We start from the raw sequence: 22,932 nt of genomic DNA on the forward strand, positions 1-22,932 counted from the left end.
GCGTGTGCGCCTACCATTTCTATATAAGTTAACGGGGCCTACGTATAAAATGCTAAGTTTAATCCAGCATTAACCTTTTATAAATCTTTAAATGCCTTGCTTGATGCTGGCATAATGAGCAAACAAAACGATCATCACCATACGATTGGTCGGCAATTTAGTAAAAAAAATATAATGCAGTGAGAAATCGTAAAATATGGCCGCACTCCGCAGCCGTTTATATTTATGAAAAGTGCCTATTTGAAATCGTTTTCAGTACCTATTTACGCATGTGGTGCATTGCATCAGAACCGTCGTGTACGACATGGGACAATTCTAAAAGTCATCCTGACTGGCTGTTTTGTCTGCCCTATGGTGTCTGTGTCTGTCTGGCGTACACGCACGCATATAGTTGTGTCTGGAGTGCCGGCGCGTGTGCGTGGACTCCGTCTGCCCGGACAGACTGTTTGTCCTCCCCAAGAACAACTGCGTAGCGGCACGCACCCTGGCCGGAAGTGGGCCTCAGTCGGGGGGGGGGGGTCAGAGTGCCCCGCCCCCTCCGGTGGTGTGACACGACACGCACTTTGGACACCGAGGGGGCAGGGATGGCGTACAAAGTTCGTGCTCGGGATCCTTCTCAAAACACATGGTCTAAACAATTTTTCATCCTGTGCGGAAAAGAAGCTTTCTTTCCCAGAAACTCGCCGGTTCGTTGAATATCCCAGCCCTCCATCGCCCCTCTCATCATAATAGTAGTAGTATCCGGCGAAGTTGATCGATTTTCGGGCGGACGGCGGGCCAACGGACTCCGGACCGATTCCGACTTTGGTCCGAGCCTCTATCCGACCACGTGGAGGCGGTGGGGCCAGTTCTGTGGTGGGCAGTGCGGGCCGGCCCATCGACGCTTCGTGGAAAGAGGCGGCGCCCGGCCGAATATGAGCGGCGATACTGCTCAGGGGTGGTCGAGCACGCACTGTCGTCGATGACGGTGACGCACGGGTGCAGCCCTTATGGCCAGACGTTACGTCACTCGTCTGGGGGTGAGGGAAATCAAGTGGTCAGTGGTCATGGAGGACCTGCGTGGGCATAGGCGGCGGAACGAGGAGGGCACCGGGGCACCGTGCCCCCCTTTGATTTTGGCATTTTAACATTAGCCCTATGGGCGTTGCATGGAAAGAATGGGACCAAAAGACAGCAGTGCCCCCCCCCCCCTTAATTGAAGGTGTTCCGCCGCTACTGTGTGTGGGCTGACCTCTGTCGTGTGAACCTGAAGTAGGGCTAATGTCGGTATTACGGTCTGTTGCTGGTTGTGAGTAGTTTTCCTGGCGGCTAATCGGTGGCCAGTGACGCTCAGCGTCTGGCCAAACCTCCGACGTAATTTTCAGCAGTGCTGCGCTTCGATATGAACAGGCACACCGTTTGAGTAAATGAATACAACATCTGGCGGCAGAGGTATATGTCACCCCGGCTGACTCCCGCGCCCTCCCCATGTCAGTCGGTCGCGGACATTTTGGTCGTGCACCGTTGACCGCATGATGACCGCTCCAGACCGAGATCGGACGCCGATGTCTCCACCGCAAAGACACGAGCACACAGATTCGCCAGCCCAGAGCGTCACGAATCACTATCGTCACGAATCACATCTGTGGCCGCCGTGCGCTGTCACACGCCCGACCCAATGGCACATCTCAGGTCCTTCTCGGAAGCACCATGCAGGGCGGGCGGGCGCAGGAGCGGCATCCTGATGAGCCGCCGTTCGACCCGGTCCGCTCCCCTGTCCGATTGTCACGAATCTACCGGTGTCCCCGGCGCCGCGACGTATTTCCGAGAACGTTGGCGGCGACCCGGCCGGGGAGGACGGGTGGCGCGCCGCTGACCGACCGGTCACGTGACCGGCCAGCGACCCGGCGGTGTTGCAACGAGCGGCTCTCTTTTTCTCAGAATCGGCGACGGTTCTTGCCAGACAGCCACGCTGACGGATGTTCGCCATCTTCTTGCAGGTGTTCGGAGCGGAGCGGCGACTCGACCCTGACCTCCCGTGCTTCTGTGTCCCCAGACGTGAGCAGGCGCGCGAGGTGTACCTAGACGCCTACAAGAAGAGGGTCCTGTTCTTTTTGAACATGCACTGCGTGCCGTCCGGCCCTCCGGACACGGCCAGCGACAGCTTGAGCCCCGAGTCCATCCAGCTGCTGCGCAAGCTGATGGAGAACCAGACGGTTTCGGATAACGAAGACCTGCTGAAGCGCGCCCAGAGCTTCTACCCTACATGTGAGTAGATCCTGCCGCATGGCAACCAGGAGCTAAGCAGGGGATTTGTACACAGCGGGCGTTTTAGCCATCACGCTATCTGGCAATCAGTTTCATTTTACTGCTCGGCATTTGGTTAAATTTAGCACCACTCGCCCATGCCTGCTCCGGTCATGGTGAGCAGGGGTCGGAGCGGAGCTCTCCCTGCAGTGCCGGTGCGATCAGCCGGGGGCGGCGGCCGGGCAGCTGTGTGGCCGTGAGACGGCTCCGCTCCCCTGTGTATTCCGGCCGGCAGCTCGGCGGGACGGCTGTCTGCTGCGGCTGACCTTCCCTAGGCGCTGTCCTCCGCACCGCGCGCCCGTTTCGCCATCCTGTCTAGACACCTCTGTCACCGCGCGCCTCCACACAAATGCCAGCGGCCCGGGCCCGCGCCGTATATGCGTACTCGGCCGGCGGCGGCCCGTCAGCGGCGTCCCGACCGTGATCTATACGTCTGGGGAGCTGCCCACGGCCGCGCTGCCCATTGTGAGTTGGCCGGCCGCGGCTCGCCGCCCGGAGAGCCCGGCACGTGGTCGGCCGCCCGCCTCTGCCGGCACGGCGAGCTAGACACACGGCGACGGGCTGCGGCAGAATGTAGCTAACACATCCAGCCCAGGACTGACCGAGAGCCCCTTCTCGACAGGCGAGTTTCCGGAGGATGTCAGCTACCAGTTCCGCCAGCACCAGAACTCGATGAACATCTACTTCAACCTATCCAGCTTCCTGCTGACCCAGTCGGAGAACGTCACGATCGACATGGCGGAGCTGCGCCTGTACAGAGTGGCGCACCAGGTGAGGGCGAGAGGCGGGAGAAACGGTGCACTGCACACCACCCCAGCTCTGAGATAACTGCGCACAGAGCGGTAAATTATTGACGACCAGTTATAAAGTTATACCTTCATCGCTTTCGTTCTGGTATCGATCTGAATCCTCTTTGCTTCACAGGCTCTAATGTCTAAAATAAGGACATTTGCAGCGGTTTTAAATATATAGCGTGATCTTATGTAATTGAATATCATTCGTAACAATGCAGTTCACTGTTCCATTGTTTTCTTTTACTGGTGTAGCTGAAAGCTTCTCTTAGTAAGTTGTCGATGTTTCGCAGAAATCGTATGTTCAGTGTCGTCGTCTTCGCGCATTTAGTCTAATGACTGTGTATTCTAGACCACCGTTCAATGGCATTTGTTCTCACTTCTACTATCACACAGCAAGTACGGCCCCTGACGATTCTGACCTGTCTCTATCCCTCGTCTCTCGGCAGTCGGACTGGGAGCTCGGCCGGCGACTGAACCAGGTGGACTCTGTCCGCGTGTCCGTCTACGCACGCTCCGCCGCCATGCCTGGTGAGTTGGCTGAATCCCGCACCATACAGCGACTGACCTCGCTGGGTCATCACTTCTCTGCTGTCTCTCAAAGGTCCTTTGAAAAGTACAAAATTACATAACTATAGATATAATAAATATTTTTACATACACGTTGTGACTATAACTATTCATTATAAAGTACCGTAAGGTGGGGCTATTTGAGACAGTGGGGCTATTTGAGACAGTATTTAGAATTGTTATAAAATAAAAACTGTTTGAAATTTATGCTTCATTTTTGCTCAGGCGATTTACCGCTCGATTCCACACCTTCCTGGGCAAAAATATCACACAAAATTCAAACGCTCTTCATTTCATAGCCATTTTAAAAACTGTCTCAAATAGCCCCACTGTCTCAAATAGCCCCACTTTACGGTACGTATATAATAGACGGTTATTTGTGCGTAAATGGTGTTCTGCTTCATTGTTATAAATGCATCTCAGTGTTTTTGTCTGCGATGCCCGATTCACATTTCATCGAACGGAAGTGTTGCGTGATGAAATACTATGCCGTGTCTGGCATCCTCATCCCCCGCATTCCTTACCGAATCATCGCGCCAGGTGTCTGCATTATCTTGAGCGCTCCTTCAGAACCGGTTCCCTCGTCTGGCGTAACAGCCGGGGGCGGTCCAGGTGTGGGCCATCCCCAAACGTTACTCTGCAGACGATTACGTAATTACCGGCTATGCTGGCAGCTATCGCAATATCGCGGATGCTTTTTTCCTCCCTCATTGACATGGACCGAACGTCATCGATTGGAGATCTCCCCTCCGCCGCCGCTGCTGCCGGCCGGACCGGACCTGGCCCGTCAATGAACCATTCATCCGGGCCCGGCGGCCGCCGTAGTGCCACGGCGCGGCCCCGTGGCCGGCTGCCACACGATGAATGGTGTACGCTGCGGCCGCCCCCGCCCCCGCCCCCGCCCTGGCTCCGTCCCACGCAGCGGCGGCCGCCCACGCCCCAAAGACGCACAGGTCCGCCACTGCACCGGAGCAAAGAGCGGTGTCTGAGGCCGATCTGCCAGAGCAATCATCCCGCCACCGTGGCACGGTTATGGCACACCGACACTCCTATAGAGCGGTAATAAGGTACCGAGCCACTGCCACTCCTATAGAACGACGGTAATGTACCGAGAAAGGTCCCACGCAATCTACAGGAAGTAAAAAAGAGCGTTCTGGAAGACGGACTCTATTGAATTTTGACGTGCATGTAAGATATACCAATAAGACCAGTGACCACCGCTCACCTTTTAGCTCTCTTCACCCATCAGCCCAGCCGTCTGCCCACCCTTCCGTCTACCCCACCGATGTCCGACCGCTGTCTAACTCCCACGCTCTCTCTTACAGACGACGAGCGGCTGGTGGATTCGTTCCTGATCCCGCGCTACTCGCAACAGGAGGCCGTCACCCTGAACGTCAGCTCGGCCTTCTGGACGGCCGACCACCTGAACCTGATGCTGCGCGTCACCGTCGAGGATGTGTTTGGATCCACGCTGCGCGCCGACTCGTTCTTCGAACAAATGGACTGCAGTGGTACGTACGGCGCTGGTTTGCGGGGACGGTATGGGTGGTTAGATCAATATTCAATGAGAATAGGGAGGTGCTTTGGGGAATATAATGATCGGCATAAATGCTGTTTATGTAGCTTTCGTGACGAATGCTTCGGTGAAAGATCAAAGAACGATCTACCTTAAAAATGATTTCCTATGAATATGTGCAATGTGCATCAAAGTAAATAAAACAACGGTGTTATGTTCGTATTAATTGCTTGGGAACGCTCTGTAATATTTATTTTTGTATAATGTTATATGATATAAATTTTATACTCGTATGTTTCTTTAATTTTGCTATTATTAACGAAGGTAGCGTAAGCAAGTGCAGTGCACTGCCTCTAGACCGCAGTCCCCTGACCGTTATTTTTGTCTGCCGTCAGTGGTGAACGAGAGCCCGCTGCCCCAGCCGCTGGTTCGCCTGCTGGGCGAGCACAACATCCAGGTGAAGCCTCGCAACCTGTACCCTGTGCTGGACCTGAGCACAGAGGAGGCCGCAGACTCCCCGCCCGTCGGCGCCTTCATCCCCTCCATCGAGCCGTGCCCCGAGCCGGCGGACCTGATCGCCCACAACGGCTTCGGCGACGGCCTGGAGATGCTGCGCCGTCGCCAGCGCCGCCGCCAGCGTCACAACCGCCGGCCGCACAACCGACGTCACTCGAGCCGACGCGGAATGCGGTACAGAGGGCAGCACTGAGCAGCCGCCAGGCGGCGCCGGCGGCGGCTGAGTACAAAGTAGCGTGACTGCGTCGGCGGAGCACCGATCAAGCCAAAGTTGTGTGTGGTTGCCTGTACACGGGTAAGGTCACACTCGTGCCGCGTGGGTCACGTGGTGATGGCGGTCACCGCAGCTGACCGCAGCCGGCCGGTGTGCCACCTGCTCAGGTCAGGACAGGTCAGGTCAGGGCACGGGAGCGGCCGGCGCACGGAGTGAGCTCGCCTAGAAGGTCATGTTGTCCCCCTGTAGCCTCTGACAATGGTCTCGCGTGGCGAGACTTTGTGTTACAATGTGCACTTATTTTGCATAGTGTGACGTTCCTTTGTGCTTAAGATGTAATTCAAGGTGACATTTACTGTTATGCGTCCGCAGATGTTGTACGATATGTTTTGAACCGGGAACGGACGGGTAAATGGCGGCGGCCATTTCCAGTTACTCGGCTCCTGCGCTGGCCTCTGTCTGAGTTGAGTTGCGCGGCAGGTTTCCGCCCCTCCTCTGGCAGGCACTGGCTGGTGCCGGTCTCGGCGGGACCGGGCACCGCGCCGAAATTCATATTTGGATGCGCTGTATTATAAGTGTGTTGACCATCTCTTGTCGTTCGCCTTCATAGTTCCCTTCATATAGCCATGCTCCGTCCGGGCCGCTGGAGTGTCTCCGAGCCAGGCGACGGTGGCAGTCGGGCCTCGTCCCGGGCTGGCGGGCGAGACTGGATACCCCGAGTGCCGTGTGCTGCCCTCTGCCACGCTCTAACACTGTGCTCGCTCCGCGCAGTGGACAGCAGCTCGCTCCCCTCGCGCGTTCTTCCCTCCGTTACCAATGTCGCCCTGTGTGTGCTGCGTCCTATTTGCTTTGTATAGTAGATCTCACCGTTCCTGCAGCCGTATGAAATATGATCGACATTTGTGAATAATTTTGCCGAGACGAATGTGTCCAAGCACCGGGCTGTCTTACTAATAAGTATGCTGTAGATGTGAAAGTGTTGTGCATTGGTACACTTTGATGGAAATATATTATATATGTAATCGCAGATGGCGTCTGGTGAAGTGCAACATTTGTCAGAGATCAACCACTTACACCACTGATTGAAGTGATTCGAGATTGAAGATATCCTGTCCCCTGCCCCAGCCAGCAATTTTACTCCGGGCCCAAGCAGGCTAAAGTGCGGCTTGCCCGAGATTTTAGTCGGGCTAAAGTCGGCTAGGGCTTGGGCTAAAGTCGGCGTATGACACAAAAACGCCGACTAAAGCCCATGCTCCGCCGGAGGTATGCCCACTCTGCGAGCTCCGGACAGCCGTAGCTTAGCCCTAGTTGTGCGACGATTGGCGGTAGCCCGATGTAAGCCCGAGCAAAACGTGACTGGCGCAGAAATGCGCATGCGTGAACAGCCGATCAAGTATGGCTCAACTCCGGCTTTACTCCAGTTAGCCAAAGGAGACAACCAGCTTGATCAGCCCGCGCTCCGCCCAAGTTGAGCCTGCTTTGATTGCGCGGGCGGATGTCGGGCTGAGCTGCAGCTGGCCACACTCGGGCATAGCTGCGGCATGCCCAAGCTCAGCCCAAGTAAAAAATGCGTTGGTTTTGATCGAAGTGGGCAAACCCAAGCTAAGCCCAAGCTGCCCGACGTTTGCCATAGTTTAGCCCAAGCGAATTGCTGGCTGGGGCGCGGGCTGCGCAGATCAGATCATCAGATCACATACCACAAGGGAGTACGGACTACCACAGTTGAGTCCACAACAATGTTTTGGCAGTGAACCTTACAGTGGCGGATCCAGGGGGGAGGCAATATGGGCATTTGCCCCCCCCCCCCCCCCAAACGGCATAATCTTAACATTACGCCTATGGACGAGGCATGGAAAGAATCGATAAATTGTTATGGTTTGCTCCCCCCAAAACTCTGAGCTGGATCCGCCTCTGGAATGTTACTTATTTATAAAAAATATGGCCGTAAAAATGTAGTTTCCATCCATACCTTATTCTTTAAAAATGACGTCATATTTCCAAAATCACCAAAAGGTCGCCTTCGTGTCGCTTTCGACAATTATATCAACCTTGAGTTTTGACAATTACATGTGCGCCACGTCCGCCTCACGTTTGGTAAACATTGCATGGCTCGAATAATGTTAGGAATCACCGGTAGGGTGGAAATTATCGTGAATATTTTTTTTTTAAATAATTTTAATCCCAATGCATTGTTGTCCACCGTCATAATAAGACTTGTCACTTTTTAGATAACGTTGGATCAGTCCAAAATCAAATATTTCACAGCCTCAGCCGCCTCGCAATCAAAGGCCAAGGCAGGTAAGTCATCAAAATGACTAGATACGACTAGATATAGCCAATATCAATATAATATTGGCAATAGGCATGCACTTTTGGTGTGAGGAACTGCAATAAAAGTTAATTTTGCATTGTTCCCTGGCTCATGGCTGACCCTATTGTGTCTCCGACTCTTCCATTATATATCTTTTTTAGACATTGATGCACCTGCAGTTCACCTTCACTTACCTTGGTACCTATGTATGTAAGTACCACGTCGGAGAATGAGGCGGGGCCTGCACTACAATATTACAAATCTGCATCTCGCCGCAGATCAATATAGATCTGCAGTCTGCACTGCACTGGGCTCTGGCCGAAGTGCTGCTGCACCACAGTTGGGGAAACTACGAGGATCCAAACAAAAATTGGATTAGCCAATCAGCGTCTGGAGTGGGCGGGGCGATGACCATATATGGTCATAAAATCAGACAACTTCATCTTTTCAATGAATTTTAGCATTCAAATGAAAAAATAAGGCATAAGGATGTTTTTTAACCACACAAGGCCTACACTCACCCGGTGCATAATTAATTGGCGGCTCTAAATCGCAGAGTTACAAAGCAAGGTCAAACCGTGATTGGCAAATATGGCGGATTGAAACACACGCGCCAAAAAATGTAAGCGGTACCGTGGTTTAACCCTATTCCTGGCGGGGGGGGGGCCTCAGGAGCCCCCCCCCTGAGGTTTTTTGGTTATTTCTCCCAAACGCGTTGAGCTAGGAAGCTCAAATTTTCTGACTTTTCCTAAAAGGCTTCTACGCAACATGTCTGAAAATTTTGAGTTGATCTGACCTCAGGTCAGGTCACCAGAGGCGGTTTGGTGACCCTACCTCAGAAAAGTTTGCAATCACGCCAGAGCTAGAGTTTTTGACCGATCAATTTCTTCTCTTCAGGGTTTAGTTAGGGTACCAGTATGTGCAATTTGTATATCTCGGAATTTTGATATCGGTGACCTAAGGTCAGGTCAATTTCGCGACCTCCCCATTATAAGTCAATGGGGGAAAAATCAACTCCCTGTTTTTACCACTAAAACGGGTCGGAATGGCCCCATATACCATACATGACTTCATATACGATCAACCTTCACTACCTTGAGGTCTGTTTTGCTGTTGGGCAGCTGTGAGGTCATGTGACGTCATCAAAGGTCACCAAAGGTTTTTGGCCAATAACTCCGTACAGGAACAAGATACAGACGCGTGGATGGTCTCATTGTGTTCAGCTCGTCAAGACGCATCGAATGATATACATGATGACCTCGAGGTCACGTGACCTGAGGTCAACCTTTGACCTTGACCTTTCGAGGTCAACATATATATCATTCGATGCGGATTGACGAGAGGATCACGATGATGCCCTTAGTTTGTTCCTATCTTGACTAATTCGAAAGTTATTCGAGAAAAACTCTCTCCATATCTAGCGCCGCCATTTTGACTTTTTCGACCTCTGTGACGTCATCTTTGACCTGACCTGAAAATGACCTTTGTAAAAATTGTAGATCTTGGCCGTGCGTATCCGATGCCGTTTACCGCTTGTCGCTATCTTGCTTCGTTCTCGAGATCTCAGGGGGGGGGGCCGAATCGGCCCCCCCCCCCGCCAGTTTCTTGTCCCGGCGGAGCCCGCCAGGAATAGGGTTAAAAATGTCATTATTTTTATTAGTTTGTTTATGGTTTTTCTAATTGTAGTTAAGTTATTATTTTAGAATTAAATATTTTTGTTTATTGTAATTAAATTAAATCTTTTTAACAGTTTTCTTTCATAAAACCAATCCATTTATTGAATGGCCAGCTGATTGCGACGCCCAGAACCTGCAGAAAAGTCGTTTTCCTATCGCCATTTTCGAGTCAATTCGCCGAATTTAATCAAATCACACCAATTCCTAGTGAAAAATGGAAGCCTTTGCTCTCCAATAAGTGGACGCGATACCGCAAGTACCGGCTCGTTATACCGTTTTTCACCCTTAGTAGCGGGGGCTGCATTTATGCCCATATATGGTCATCAAAAGTCCATTTATTGACCAATCCATTTTTTGACGTTCGCCTCGTAGTTTCCCCAACTGACCAACAAGATATCAATATCAGTAGGCGGAACTATGGTCAAGCGTACCCATTTTCGGGAACGCATTTTCGTTCCCATGTTTGGGAACGATAAACCCAAATATGGGAACGCCATGTAGGCATTATTTAAAACAAGAAAAAGAACCGTTAAATGACGTCCAAAAATAGAAAACGATCGTGAACCGCCTGATATTTGTCGCAATATTGTTGGGAAAGAGTTTGATATTGTAAGGCCCATCGTAGTTTCAAATCGTTCCCCTATTTCTAAAGCAGTCCATCATCCGGGCCGCGAGCCCAAATTTGGGAACGCTCTCGTACACTGGCGCTGCAAGCGTTCCTTATTATGGGAACGGCGTACCCATAATTGGGAACGATTTCACCGACGCCTTTCAGGGGCTCTTTTCATTAACAAGCATCACATCCAACGCCGCAAATTATTGTTAACGCAACAATCATCAGATGACTTTCCGGCAAGACCGTCGCATGTTTCGCCCGGTCTTCTGCGCTTTTATTCCCGTCGATCTCGCAGCGGGCACGCCCCCCTCTGCAGGATTACGTAATTCACAACGCTCAGCGATGTTCAACAAGGTCTTCCATACCTATATCCACCGTCCGTGCCGAGGGTGGAGACATGGCAAGCACCTGTCTGTTTATCACCGATAGTTGACGAGTACAAGGAAGTACCGTAAAGTGGGGCTATTTGAAACGGATTTTACAGTTTTTGGCCTTTCCCTTCAAAACGGTTGATATTTCCTATAGCATGTAAATTGCAAAAACGTAGTTCTCTGTAACCGCTTTCAGATAGGTCAATTTTGGTTCAGCTATTAACCATAAATAAAGTTATTTTTATACTTGAAGCCTGTCTCAAATAGCCCCATAGTGTGGGGCTATTTGAGACAGTTTTGGTTGCAAGGAAATTGAAGAAAATTGGTCAAGCTAGGGATCATTCTTTTAATGCCATGCGATTGGAAATTAAATTTTGATACTTCTAGCAAAAAGCATTTCTTTCAACTACAGTTAAATAACCCTTATAATCAAACTTTTCGTTTTTCTTTGGACCTAGCATTTCGGTCTGCTAAAGAATTGCATTACTTTATGCTAGGACTGTAATAATATGATGTGATCCTAAGCTTTAAAAAGCACAGGATGATTATCTAGAACTATTTCTTAGTCAATGACAGTGAAATTTTCAAATAAAGTTGTTGTGTTTATATCTGGCGGCGTAACACACATAGGCCGAAAGTTGGTGGGGCTATTTGAGACAGTCTCGCTACTGCATTAAACGTACCGTAATGCATTAAAAAAGGGAAAGCAGTTTCCAAAATGGTTGAATGAATGATATGCATGATTGATTGTTCCATTGCACATCAACCTGTGAAGAAATAACAGAAAAAGGTCAAACGGTTTTGATTTTATACCGATTTTCCTAGATCACTGCATGTTGTATCGAATGGCCGGTTACCGCACTGCATCAAGTACGTATACTGAAGGCTCACCTAACAGTTAGTATGTATGATAAATAACCTTCAATGGTCCTTATGGTCAACCAGAGTAGACATGGGTCGATTACCGACCACGTCAGTGACTGATGAAACACATTCTATGCACATATTCATAAAGGTAACTAATGCCGTCACAAACTGGATTGTCGTATTAGGTTACAATGTGTTAATATTGCTTGCTGCTAAAAGTACCATGAACCCATAGCCGATTCACAGGTGTTCCTTAGGTCGAACGTTTGATACACCTTAGGCAGATGGCGGTAAGTCTTTAAAGGGAGATAATGAGCTTTCTTTTTTCTTTAATAAAAATTACTCGACATCTATACTATTTCTACTGTAGTTTCTATAAAATATGAAAATTTCCTAGCACATTTTCGTATGTGAAAAAGGTTTTTATTTTTGCAACGAAGAAGCAGTACTTGCAGTACTTGTAACACCCACCGAAATGCGTTGTCCTTCTTGTCCTTCTCTATAAAAAAGTCGCAGTATATGGCGCTTTTGTTTCAAACAGCGACGCTTGGGTTTTTGTTTATGTTATCGCCTTGTCGTTGCTTGGTTGTAAGGATTCTAATTTGAATTAGAGTTAATTCGGTTTAGAATTAATTAGATTCGTACATAGTGCCTACTCTTCTTTGTTTCCAAGTATTATTTTGCGCCACAAATGAACGGCATGCGCCAGAAACGCAGCCAAATCTTGCGATTGCGACTACGAAATTCATTATTTTGGCCTCAGAGCCTGAAGCGAAAAATACAAGCATATTTATTTCAAAAAGACTTCAGGTTTGTCGAACGGTGTTATGAGAATTTTGATAACAGTACTGCATAAGTTTTTCAGTGATGCCGCAAAAGTGTTGTATCTATCTTCTTTTATTGTGCAGTCGGCGGGACCGATTCAAAATTGAGTCGTTGCTACTAAAATAGCAGCATATGGCCTCAGATGATGAACAGGAAAAATAGTTGCGTAAATTTAGACATAAACCACCCCCAAACCATGAATATCTTTTGAAGGCACTATAGACGACCATTAACTAACTAGATGTGATGAAGATCAAATGTAAGGAATACGCTCATTTTACAAAATTACATGCAAGTACCAAAAAGTGATGTAAGTACTTATTCAACGGTCATTTTCAGCGCTCCCCGCTAACGTGACTTCAAGTTGAGATATTTGCGGCAAGGTACCGCATTGAGCAAAATGGTTTTAATTTACATTATAACTTGTTGTGTTTTGTCAGAAAATGATCCTAACTCAGATTTTGTGGAAAAAGGTCATTATCTCCCTTTAAGATGCATCATATCACCTGTGTTTAGGGCCTTGGCTTCACAATCATCAGCTGTATTTGGCATGCGTTGAGGTTTGACGAGGTGGGTATCATCGGGATTCTGAGACATCGGGTTACATAATTGTCACTACCGCTAACAATATATAATGTCTTCATGTAAAATGTGCTTAGACCATAAGTAAAACGATAGTTACGATAGATTCGGTTGCAAAGTTTTTAAAACTTCAACCATGTTAAGCTGCAGGTAGGGGTGCTTTTCGTATAACTTAAATTGTGGTTTTTCTGTATTTGTAATTAAATGCCAAATTTCTGTCAAAAAAAAATCAACATTTTCAAAAAAACCCTATCCATGGAATTCATTGTTAAATTCCACATCAGCCTGAGCAACAATTGATCAAATATATCAAACGGTTTTAATTTTACAGCAATTTTACTAAGCCACTGCCGCACTGTCTCAAATAGCCCCACTGTCTCAAATAGCCCCACTTTACGGTATCCAAAAATGGGAACGCTGAATATGTTACACCCTCAAAACACCTAGTCCCAATGAAAATCTAGTTTAAAAGATAAGCAAGTAATAGCCTTTGGCTCATTGTATAATAGGCAAAAGAAATGGAAAAGAATATATGTGCGATATTTCGTGTTCGACACTTTTTCATGCCAAAAAAAGTTCTTCTTTTCCATTTCTTTTGCCTATTATACAATGAGCCAAAGGCTATTACTTGCTTATCTTTTAATAATAGGTAATGGGGCTCATTTTCAAAGAAACCCTCAACATCATTCAACATGAAAATCTAGTTTTTTCCTTTCTTAATGAGTGTAAGTGGCAAAAGGCCTGGTAGGATGGGCACGAGGAATGATCGAAATCAGCATAGAAATTATAAATAAGCCACACAGAGCGACCTATATAAGAGAAATTCCCCCAAAACGATCATGCTTAGAAACACGGAAGACAAAAACCACGCTCATGACGCTCCTTATAAAACAACGCTAAACAGCTAGCATCCAAATAGAATATGTCTTTCCGGGCTGGTAAAATACAGCTGAATAATTTTCGACCACTTAAACTGAGTTTACAACAATAGTTCGGTAAAATCACGCACGTTCTACGCGGTCGTCCGCCTCGACACCAAATGTCAACAATATTACCTCGGGACTGTCCGCGTGTTCGCTTGCATATATCAGCATCTGGTGTCGCTAGTATGAAACTTCATAACCAGGCGAAAATTATTATACTTGACCTCAAAATGTAAAAAACGCTTCATTTTCCTTAAAATTGCATGTTAAATGTAGTGTAACCCATGTTTTCACCATTCCGTCATTTCAAAAAATCATTAAAAATATCATTCGACGGTCAATTTCCTTGTTCAACGGTCAGATTAAAGATAATTTTATAGAGACTTAGTAGATACTTAAATTAGCGTGCACTTTTTTGAGACGTGATGCACTAATGAGTTTTAGTGGGCGAACGGCCGAAAAATTACCTTCCGTTCTCATAAATGGGAACGCCCGTTCCCATATTTGGGAACTCCGTTCCCAAAAATGGGAACGTTCCTATATTTGGGTACTCATGACCATAGTTCCACCTACTGATATTGTTCTTAGTCTGCCGTGCTTCTCAGACTCAGTCTTAGCCTATTTGATGTCTCTACATCTGTGGCTATTTTCAGTGACTGGATAAGATTGTAAGAGTAATACTGAATACATGAAAATGCCAGCATGAGCAGACCAAGATAATGTTTTTTTTTCTGTTAATAAATCTATTTTTATGAAAGCTTAGTTTTTGACTCTGCTGAAAAGGCAAAGTTTCATAATTTTCAGTAAATGCTGGGTGGTCTAATACCCTAAATGTGCACCAATAGATCTGACAGTCCCCAAGCCAAGGAAGCCAGGGATACCAGGATATCAGAAGCCAGAGAAGAGTAAGAGGGTGGGAGCAAGCAGTCAATGCTCGCCACTTATAGATACCCCCTGCATTAGCATGGGGTATTATTTCAAACTCCACCAGGTAATAATGAATACCTAATCACCATCCCTGGTGTTGATTGTTGAGTCAAGTTTTAGGTAATGTTGGTAGTTAATTATTGGTGAAATTGAAATTTTAGCAACATAAAATGGCAAAGATGACCTAAACACAGCATGGAAATTGCCTTGCATGATAGCCATAAGATAGCACTGCAGCGGTGTAACTACCTGCACCCCCATAGCACCCCCATCCCCTGAAAGTGCACCCCATCACGTCAAAGTGCACCCCCATAGGCTAAGCGGCGCCCCACACGCCGCCCGACACCGATAAGCTCTTGAGCAGATGGCGAGGGTGATTTCCCGGCTACATTCCGTCTCGTGACCGGCGTCGTGATGCTTGCGGGCTTGGGAAGCGTCCAGTCGTATCGTCCCCCAAAAATGGGTGAAAGGGGCACCCCGGCAAAAGCGGGACTTTCTCAGCAAAAGTGGAGCGCCCGAGGCAGAAGTGGGGCACCTCCAACGTAGGTTGGGATCGTCAAGCATAAGACTGGCGCCCCAGCGGAGGAGAGGCGCCCCCAGTAGGAATGAGGCACCTCAAGCATGGGTTCGCCCAGTAGAAGAGCGTCCTCAGTAGAACACGGGCGACTCCAGCAGAAAGGGGCGCCTCACCAGAAGAGGGGTGCCCTAGCAGAAGAAGGACACCCCAGCAGAAAGGGGGCGCCCCACCAGAAGAGGGATGCCTCCAGCAGAAAAGGAGCCCCCTCACCACAAGAAGGGCTCCCCAGCAGAAAGGGGGCGCCCCACCAGAAGAGGGATGCTTCTGCAGAAGAAGAGAGGCACTCCAATATAAATGGGGCACCTCAAGCAAAAGTTGGGCTCGTCCAGCAGTAGTGGGGCGCCCCCAGAAGAAGAGGAGCGCTCCCAGCAGAAAGGGGCGCCACACCAGAAAGAGGCGCCCTACCGGGAGAGGGATGCCTAAAAAAGAGAGGCGCCCCAATACAAAAGGGGCACCTGGAGCAAAAGTTGGGCTCGTCCAGCAGCAGTGGGGCCAGGGGCGCCCCCAGCAGAGGTGGTGGGACGCCTTTAGCAAAAATAGGGCATACCCGGCAAGGGAAATGTCAGACTCCAGCAGAAAAGTGAAACCCCAGCAGAGGAGGAGCGCCAATCAGAAGTAAGTCTCGCCGAGCAGAATGAGGGGTGACCTCAGCAGGAGAGAGGGAGAGGCGACCCCAGCAGTAGAAGGGCACCCAATGAAAAAAGGTGATTCCAGCAAAAGTGGGTCTCGCCAGTCGCCGAGCATAAAAAGGGCACCCCAATTCTATAAGAGGTTGGAATAAAAAGTAAAATGCAATTCGTTATAAATTCAATTGATTGATTGATATTCGTGCAAACGAATTTAATGTTATTTCATAATACCCAACTTTGTACCATTGGACTCATATGCATCCATAGGCGTCGCCAGAGATTTTCGGTTGGGGGGGGGGGACAAAATCCAATTTGGTCTTTAACCCGGCACCGCCTGGGCTATTTCCGTACCCACGACAGCCTGGGGGGGAGGGGGTCGGACCCGACCCCCCCCCCCCTGTTATCTCGAGAACCAATGGTCGTATCGAGCCCCGCGAGGCGGCGTTCGAAAGGTCTCTACGAGACCTTCCCAAAGCACTCTTAAGATTTTAAGATTGAGGTCAACTTTCGGGTCAAGATAAGGTCAAAGGTCAAATTCTGGGGTTTTGCATGATTAGGCTTATGGACAGCGGAATCGATAGCTGCTGCTCGAAACTCACCAAAAATGACCTCAAAGACCTAGTGAAGGTACCATGTACGTATAGGGGTCATACTAAGTACGGGTCAAGGTCAGGTCAGGTCACGAAAGGTCACGGTTTTCACTTTCTGCTACATGGGCGTGCGACACATGGTTTATGGCTTATTTTTCACGCCGAATCCGTTGGTAATGGTTATATGTGACCCCAAGTCACTGTGCTGGTGATAAGTGTGCATTGAAAGCATAAAAAAATCGTTTATACCATACATAACTAAACGAGGGCTAAGAAAAAAAGTCAATTTTTCAGCTTTTTATTTTTGACATACAAATGCACTTTTCTAGACGAGCTTTGTCCCAGGAATCTAGTGGTGCCATTTGTTTTCACATGCGATGTTCAGAAGTGCCTCTAATTCACGAAAATGCTTTTGACGTCACCATGCCCTATCCATGTTGGAGCTATTTTTTTACAATTTGGGGGTCAAAAATCAAGATAGAAAGTTGAAATTTGGGACATCTAATGTTCTAATAGAGCTCTATAACATATATTCCGGTTTTTTGAAAGTTCTGAAAATTTTGGATTTTATTAGCTGTTTTCCAAAAAAATATAGTTTTTTGAATTTTTAGGGGTGAAAAACGCATGTTATGGGAAATCCGAGAAAGCCATTTTAAAGAACTCGTTGAGCTGCGTCTATTCATGTCCCTAATTTGCAATTTGCTTTAAACCTTGAATTTTGGCGATTTTTTAAACATTTCCCACTTTTTGACTGAAAACGCCATGTAGTTACATCACTAAAATCGATATATCTCAAAAAGTTTTGAAAAAAAAACATTCTTAAAAATTACACAGGAGACGTCAAATTGATAGGGGAGAAGGTATGTCAAGTTTCAAGTTGATAGCGTAAGCGGTTCATGAGTTATTCGAGAAAAACTGAGGGGGGGGGTCGGATCCGACCCCCCCCCCCAGGTGGTCGCGGGTTAATCATGCCCTTCTATAGTCATGACTTACACGTTTTATATGTCATTCGACGCGCCATGGCGCGAGGAATGCAATGGTGATACAGTTTTTCCTCTAGCTATGAAATGTAGAAAGTATTTTTTTTTTAGGATTTCCTGGGCTAAATCAGTTACGTCAGTTAAAAACGCATTACCCATTACGTTAGTTTAGCAGGGTAGAGCCTATTAATGGGAAGGATACAATGGGTCTGTAGGGCCCCTCCCCCTCCCTCCCTCGGACGAGCCCGTGCAGATGATCCCAAACCTTATCCAGAAAAAAGAGTTGCAAATGATCCAGGAAATCGGTTCGCCCTTCTAAAAATCCATATTCTAGCATGCTCAGTTTCCGTGATGGATTTATCGGTGCCTTCGACTCGAATCCGACCCCGGCTTCCAAAACCGACTTCGACTCCGGTCAGAGCTGTCGACTCCGACCGACTCCGACCCCGACCTCGCAGCCCTGCTCAGAGGCACACGTAGCCCCTCTATGATAAGGCCCGTGTAGGTCTTCATAGGCCTGTCGTAAGGATGGTCGTCAAAGTCGAAAGGGCCCTCAGAGACTACCATGGGTCCGCCCCTTGCACACCGATGGACCCTCAGAAGCCAATATGGGGCTGTTGAGACCGGCGGAGGCCCTTAAAAGGACTGCCAAAGTGGCTCTCAAAGATTTGCACCCGAGCCTTCAGAATCAGCGTTGGAAGATCGTAGTGGTGTTCATAAGTGCCGGCCTGAGGGCCCTCAGAGGTCAGTTTGGGTCCCTCGGAAACTAGCGTGGGATCCCTTCTTAGAGTTCAGTGGGACTTTTTAGGAGCCTACGCACGGCCCTCGTTAGCCCTGTGGCACTTTAACGGCACTTGAACATGTCACAGAACTTTGGCCAGAGTCGGAAAAGACCCCAACCCAACCCCAAATTTTTCGAGCTAGGTCTTGACACAAATTTCGTGTCAGCGTGCTAGACTGGTGAAACCCGAGTGTAAAATTCAGCTAACACCAGCTAAGACATGGATTGAATCGAAGTTTTGATATGTTCGATTCTGGAGTCGAAGTCCTGAATGTTTTGGCGACTCTCATTCCGACTGTGGCTGGGACTCGCGACTCCAACTGATTTTGACTTCACAGCCATTCTTCAAAACTACCCCCACTTCTTGCCGACCCCAAAATCTCATCGGATCTGCATCGATCTCAGGGGGTGCCCGGTTGAAGGTTGGGGGGGGGGGGGCAAGCTGCCCCGCTTGCCTCCCCCCCGTGGCGACGCTAGTGGTCTTGACACTAAAATTTCGTGTCAGCGTAGGTGCTAGACGGACCCGGTCTCTGCGCGTGGACGGAGCGCTGCTCCCGAGAGGAGGTGAGGGGGCTGCTCCCAGCTCCACAACAGTGTTGAAAACCGAGTGTAAAATTCAGCTAACACCAGCCAAGACATGGATTGAATCAAAGTTATGATACGTTCGAGCCTGGAGTCGAAGTCCTGAAAATGTTGGCGACTCTCACTCCGACTCTGGTTGGGACTCTCGACTCCAACCGATTCTGACTTTACAGCCATTCATGAAAACTACCCCCATTTTTTGCCGACCCCAAAATCTCATCTGATCTGCATCGATCTAAGGGGGAGCCCGGTCGGGGGTTGGGGGGGGGGAAGCTGCCCCGCTTGTCCCCCGTGGCGACGCTAATGTATAATGTATGCGCCATCTATGCACCTTGGAAGCGCCCCTATCCTCATTGAAGGTCGCCCCCATCACCAAGTGCACCCCCATCTCAAAAGCAAAAGTTACACCCTTGGATAGCAGTACCTACCACTGACTACAAGCTTGCTGTGGCTTCCTCTGTCCAAGGTCATGTAACCCCTTTGCCCTTTCCCTGTAACAACTGTGTACCATATTCTCACTTTAATAAGTTAGTCTCAAAAATGACTTCCATCTACCAGTGTGACCCCTGATGGGGAATCAAACCCAATTCATTTGTTGAGTAAAACTGAACATCGACACAGATATATCAGTGAAACTGATGAGAGTTGAGTGAGTAGTTGAGTAAGTATCAAAACCTCTCACCAGTTTCGCTTGTTTGTGCTGCTGTTCAATTTTACTCAACACATGGCGTCGAGTTTTTGTCCCCTTGGGGGTCACACTTGTCAGTATTTTGTTCTTTGTCTGGTGTTGACAAGACCAGACACATGCCAAAGCGTTCTACATTCTACAAGACCGTCTTAACCCGCGCCCCACTGGGGTCTGTGTATAACACGCCCTACTGGGGGGGGGGGGGCTATTCATAGCCCCCCCTCCTAACTCCGAAACTACTGGGCCGATCGTCAAAATTCAAACGGCGTCTGATAGCCCCGGAAAAACTGTCGAGCGAAACCTAATTTCATTGACCTCGAGGTCACCGATGACGTCACAGGTCAGGTCAAAGTAAAAATTATTAGCACTTTGGCTTGTTCACATTTTGGGCTCTGGCCGCCGTCTTACAAGTCAGATCAGGCTCATTTTTGGTTTCCACACTCGTGAACAGATGCTCTAGATACCTTGAGGGTACCAAACTTGTACTTTGATTTTCAGGTCAGGGTCAGGTCATCACAGGTCACGAAAATATTATATCATGCGTCGGTCACGTGACACATGTCTTATGGTCCATTTAGGCCATAGATTTCGAATTTGATGTCGTCTGTGTCATTCAAGGTCATTTTGAGTCGAAATTAGCTTAGGTCAGGTCACTTTCAGGTCAAAAAAGGTCAAATTTTGAAGTTGAAATTTTTCAACAAAAAAGGTGTCTATTGGATGCAGTTTGAGCTCAGGAACACGATGGTGCCATTTATATTGGTCTACGATGCCAAATACGTACTGAAAAATTGATTTGAAAAATTAATAATTGTGAATTTTTTGCAATAATGCGTATAACTTGGCCATTTTTGAAGATATTTAGCTAAAACTTGCTAGAGTTAGTCATAATTATGCGTTCTGTCACATATATTCCGGTTTTTTCGAAAAGTCAAGAACTTTTTGAAAAAAATATAAAAATATAAATTTTGAATATTATTATATAAAATTTTCGAAATTTTCAAAATTTTGAAAATCCGAGATAGCAGTTTGATAGCGCGGTCAATTCTGAGTCCTTTCATGCAAAGAAATTGGATCTAGCTTAAAAACTGAGCTCTTGGGAGCGATTGCCGTGGTTCAATGTTTTGCGTCGAAATCGGACGAACATGACGTCACTCTGACGTCATTTCCGGCCGACCTGTAGTAGCTACGAAGTTCAAATTTTGACACAAGGTATCAAATTGATGCAGCCAAAGGTACTGAAAGTTTGGCGTCGATTCGTCAAGCGGTTTGGAAGTTATTGCAGAAAAACGGGAGGGGGGGCTATAAATAGCCCCCCCCAGTGGGGCGCGGGTTAATGAGGACCGTCGGTAACCTAGATGGCGGCGACTGACTGGAAGGGAGCCTGGGCGTGTCATGCCGTGTGGGATGCCGTACTGCCTATGGTTTGTGCCACTAGACGGCGCTGGTCGGGAGTTATAGAGGACGCGATGGGGTGAGTCAAAACAGAGGGCTGGTGTAAAGTCCGACAGCTGACTACATAGCAGGACGAACGAGCTTCGTAGAAATTTAGAATGCTAATTGCTGTTGGCGTGAAATATGGGATCGGCGTATAAAACGCATGTAGGTGCTCGGCGACTTATAGGGGACTGCAGCCTTTTGAAAATGGTGTATGGTGATCATTTATGAATTTGAACTTGGAAGTTATTTAAAAAAAAAGTCCCCACGCCCAATAGCTAACCAAGTAAAAAAGTTCAAATCCGTGCCCACTGTGCGATTGAGGCGTTTTGCAATTTGCACCATCTGCCAAGGGACCTTTTGGTTTACCGGGAACTCCGGTTGCCGCCCGGAAATTTGTCGTGACGGAAAATCAGCGGCAGCTATCTGGTCTAGAGTGCATAGATCAACGTTTAGGTAAATGTCACTTTTATCTTCATGCATTCTGCGATGAATTAATAAATCGAAGATTGAATTGCCGGCATAAAGTGCGTTAGTTTTTATTTGAATTATCTTTTCGCGATTCAGAGAACATGCGAAGCTGCCCGTGAGCCCTGTAGTCTTGTGAACCGATAGCCACCATACTATCTCTGTTGAAAAGATTCTGGTACCTAGTCGGGGGATTGCAAAGCTATACTTGTTCATTGTGCTTGGTCATGTTCATTGTGAGCTCACCGCTAAACCCTCATTCCACTGCGAGGTAGGTATTTTTTTTTTTTTTTTTGACAAAGCCGATAATAGCTCGAGGGCTATGCTATGTTATCAGCCGATAGGAATTCATACCACAGAGATCCTACTCCATTCTTTCGATTGGGTCCATCATTTAATAAATTACGCCAAGTATGGCAGCAAAAGGCAAAAGTTTGTTTGGGAGCGGGGGGAGGGGGAGGGCGGCAACTATAAACTTTTTTGTAACGTTGCCAAACTGAGTGGAAAATGTATACTGTGAAGAGTCCAATGTAAGATTTGAAGCCTCTCGCGTATTATGCTAGAATTTCCGAGTGACCAATATCATAGTCTTTGAGTTATTATCGGTTTTGTCGAAAAACGAATACATTCCACGCAGTGTGATGAGGGTGAACTGAACATAGAGGTCTGTTCTAGGTACCTTCAATCTTTGTCAGTTATCCCTGACTACCCCTGGCCTATTTTTAATTCTCACTCGGTGGTACTCACACCCCGCACCCTCGCGGTGCGTGTATGCTCTCATCGCCGTCACGGCGGCCGCCGCTGCCGTGGAGTAGCGGGGCGGGGGCGGCGACGGCGGTAGGGCGGGCGGGGGCGGGTGCCGGCCAGTCTAGCCCGGGGTGGCCCGCCGCCAGGTACTGTTCCGCCGCGGTCGACTCCGCACGCTCCCCGCTGTCACTGGCACGCGTGTTCAGGGCATCGGCATTCAAGGTAGGAAGTGGGGCGCGGGGTATGCTAAGCGCTCGCTGTTCAGGTGGCCGGTATTGAATTGTATTTGTTGTTGTTGTTTCTAAGGCACTGAATTGTTTGGGCAAGGGTTTAATGGGTGAACCTCGCCGTCTCAAATTCTAGCAAAGTTTTCTGGGCTGAACATAGAGCAGTCTAGAGTCAAAAGCTCTTGATATTGGTCTTTTCCCTTGACCTGGGATTGTGCCGTAGTGTTCTGTGAAGCCG

At 48.2% G+C, this 22,932-nt stretch overlaps 2 protein-coding genes across 4 annotated transcripts in view; both read left to right on the forward strand.

Moving 5' to 3' along the window:
- The window catches only part of LOC122369290, a 50,298-nt gene extending 44,242 nt beyond the window's left edge, over positions 1-6,056 (forward strand). The window contains exons 8-12 of the mRNA XM_043343926.1: positions 2,036-2,247; positions 2,909-3,057; positions 3,527-3,608; positions 4,973-5,158; positions 5,559-6,056. Of these exons, the coding sequence (XP_043199861.1) occupies positions 2,036-2,247; positions 2,909-3,057; positions 3,527-3,608; positions 4,973-5,158; positions 5,559-5,872 (943 nt within the window). The 3' untranslated portion in view covers positions 5,873-6,056. The remainder of the gene's footprint in view (positions 1-2,035; positions 2,248-2,908; positions 3,058-3,526; positions 3,609-4,972; positions 5,159-5,558) is intronic.
- A 1,895-nt stretch (positions 6,057-7,951) lies between these two features.
- Positions 7,952-22,932, forward strand: part of LOC122369314 (long-chain-fatty-acid--CoA ligase 4-like) — a 34,661-nt gene continuing 19,680 nt past the window's right edge. Inside the window, exon 1 of one of the 3 annotated variants that reach the window (XM_043343966.1) lies at positions 7,952-8,191. The gene's annotated coding sequence lies outside the window, so the exon portion shown is untranslated. Of the gene's footprint in view, positions 8,192-8,261; positions 8,415-22,533; positions 22,690-22,932 lie in introns of those variants that run through there. The other 2 variants (XM_043343974.1, XM_043343983.1) reach the window with 2 other exon arrangements.

The sequence above is a fragment of the Amphibalanus amphitrite genome, unplaced genomic scaffold (assembly GCF_019059575.1).
Source record: "Amphibalanus amphitrite isolate SeventyFive unplaced genomic scaffold, NRLGWU_Aamphi_draft 000033F_arrow, whole genome shotgun sequence".
In the NCBI taxonomy this organism is placed as follows: Eukaryota; Metazoa; Arthropoda; class Thecostraca; order Balanomorpha; family Balanidae; genus Amphibalanus; species Amphibalanus amphitrite.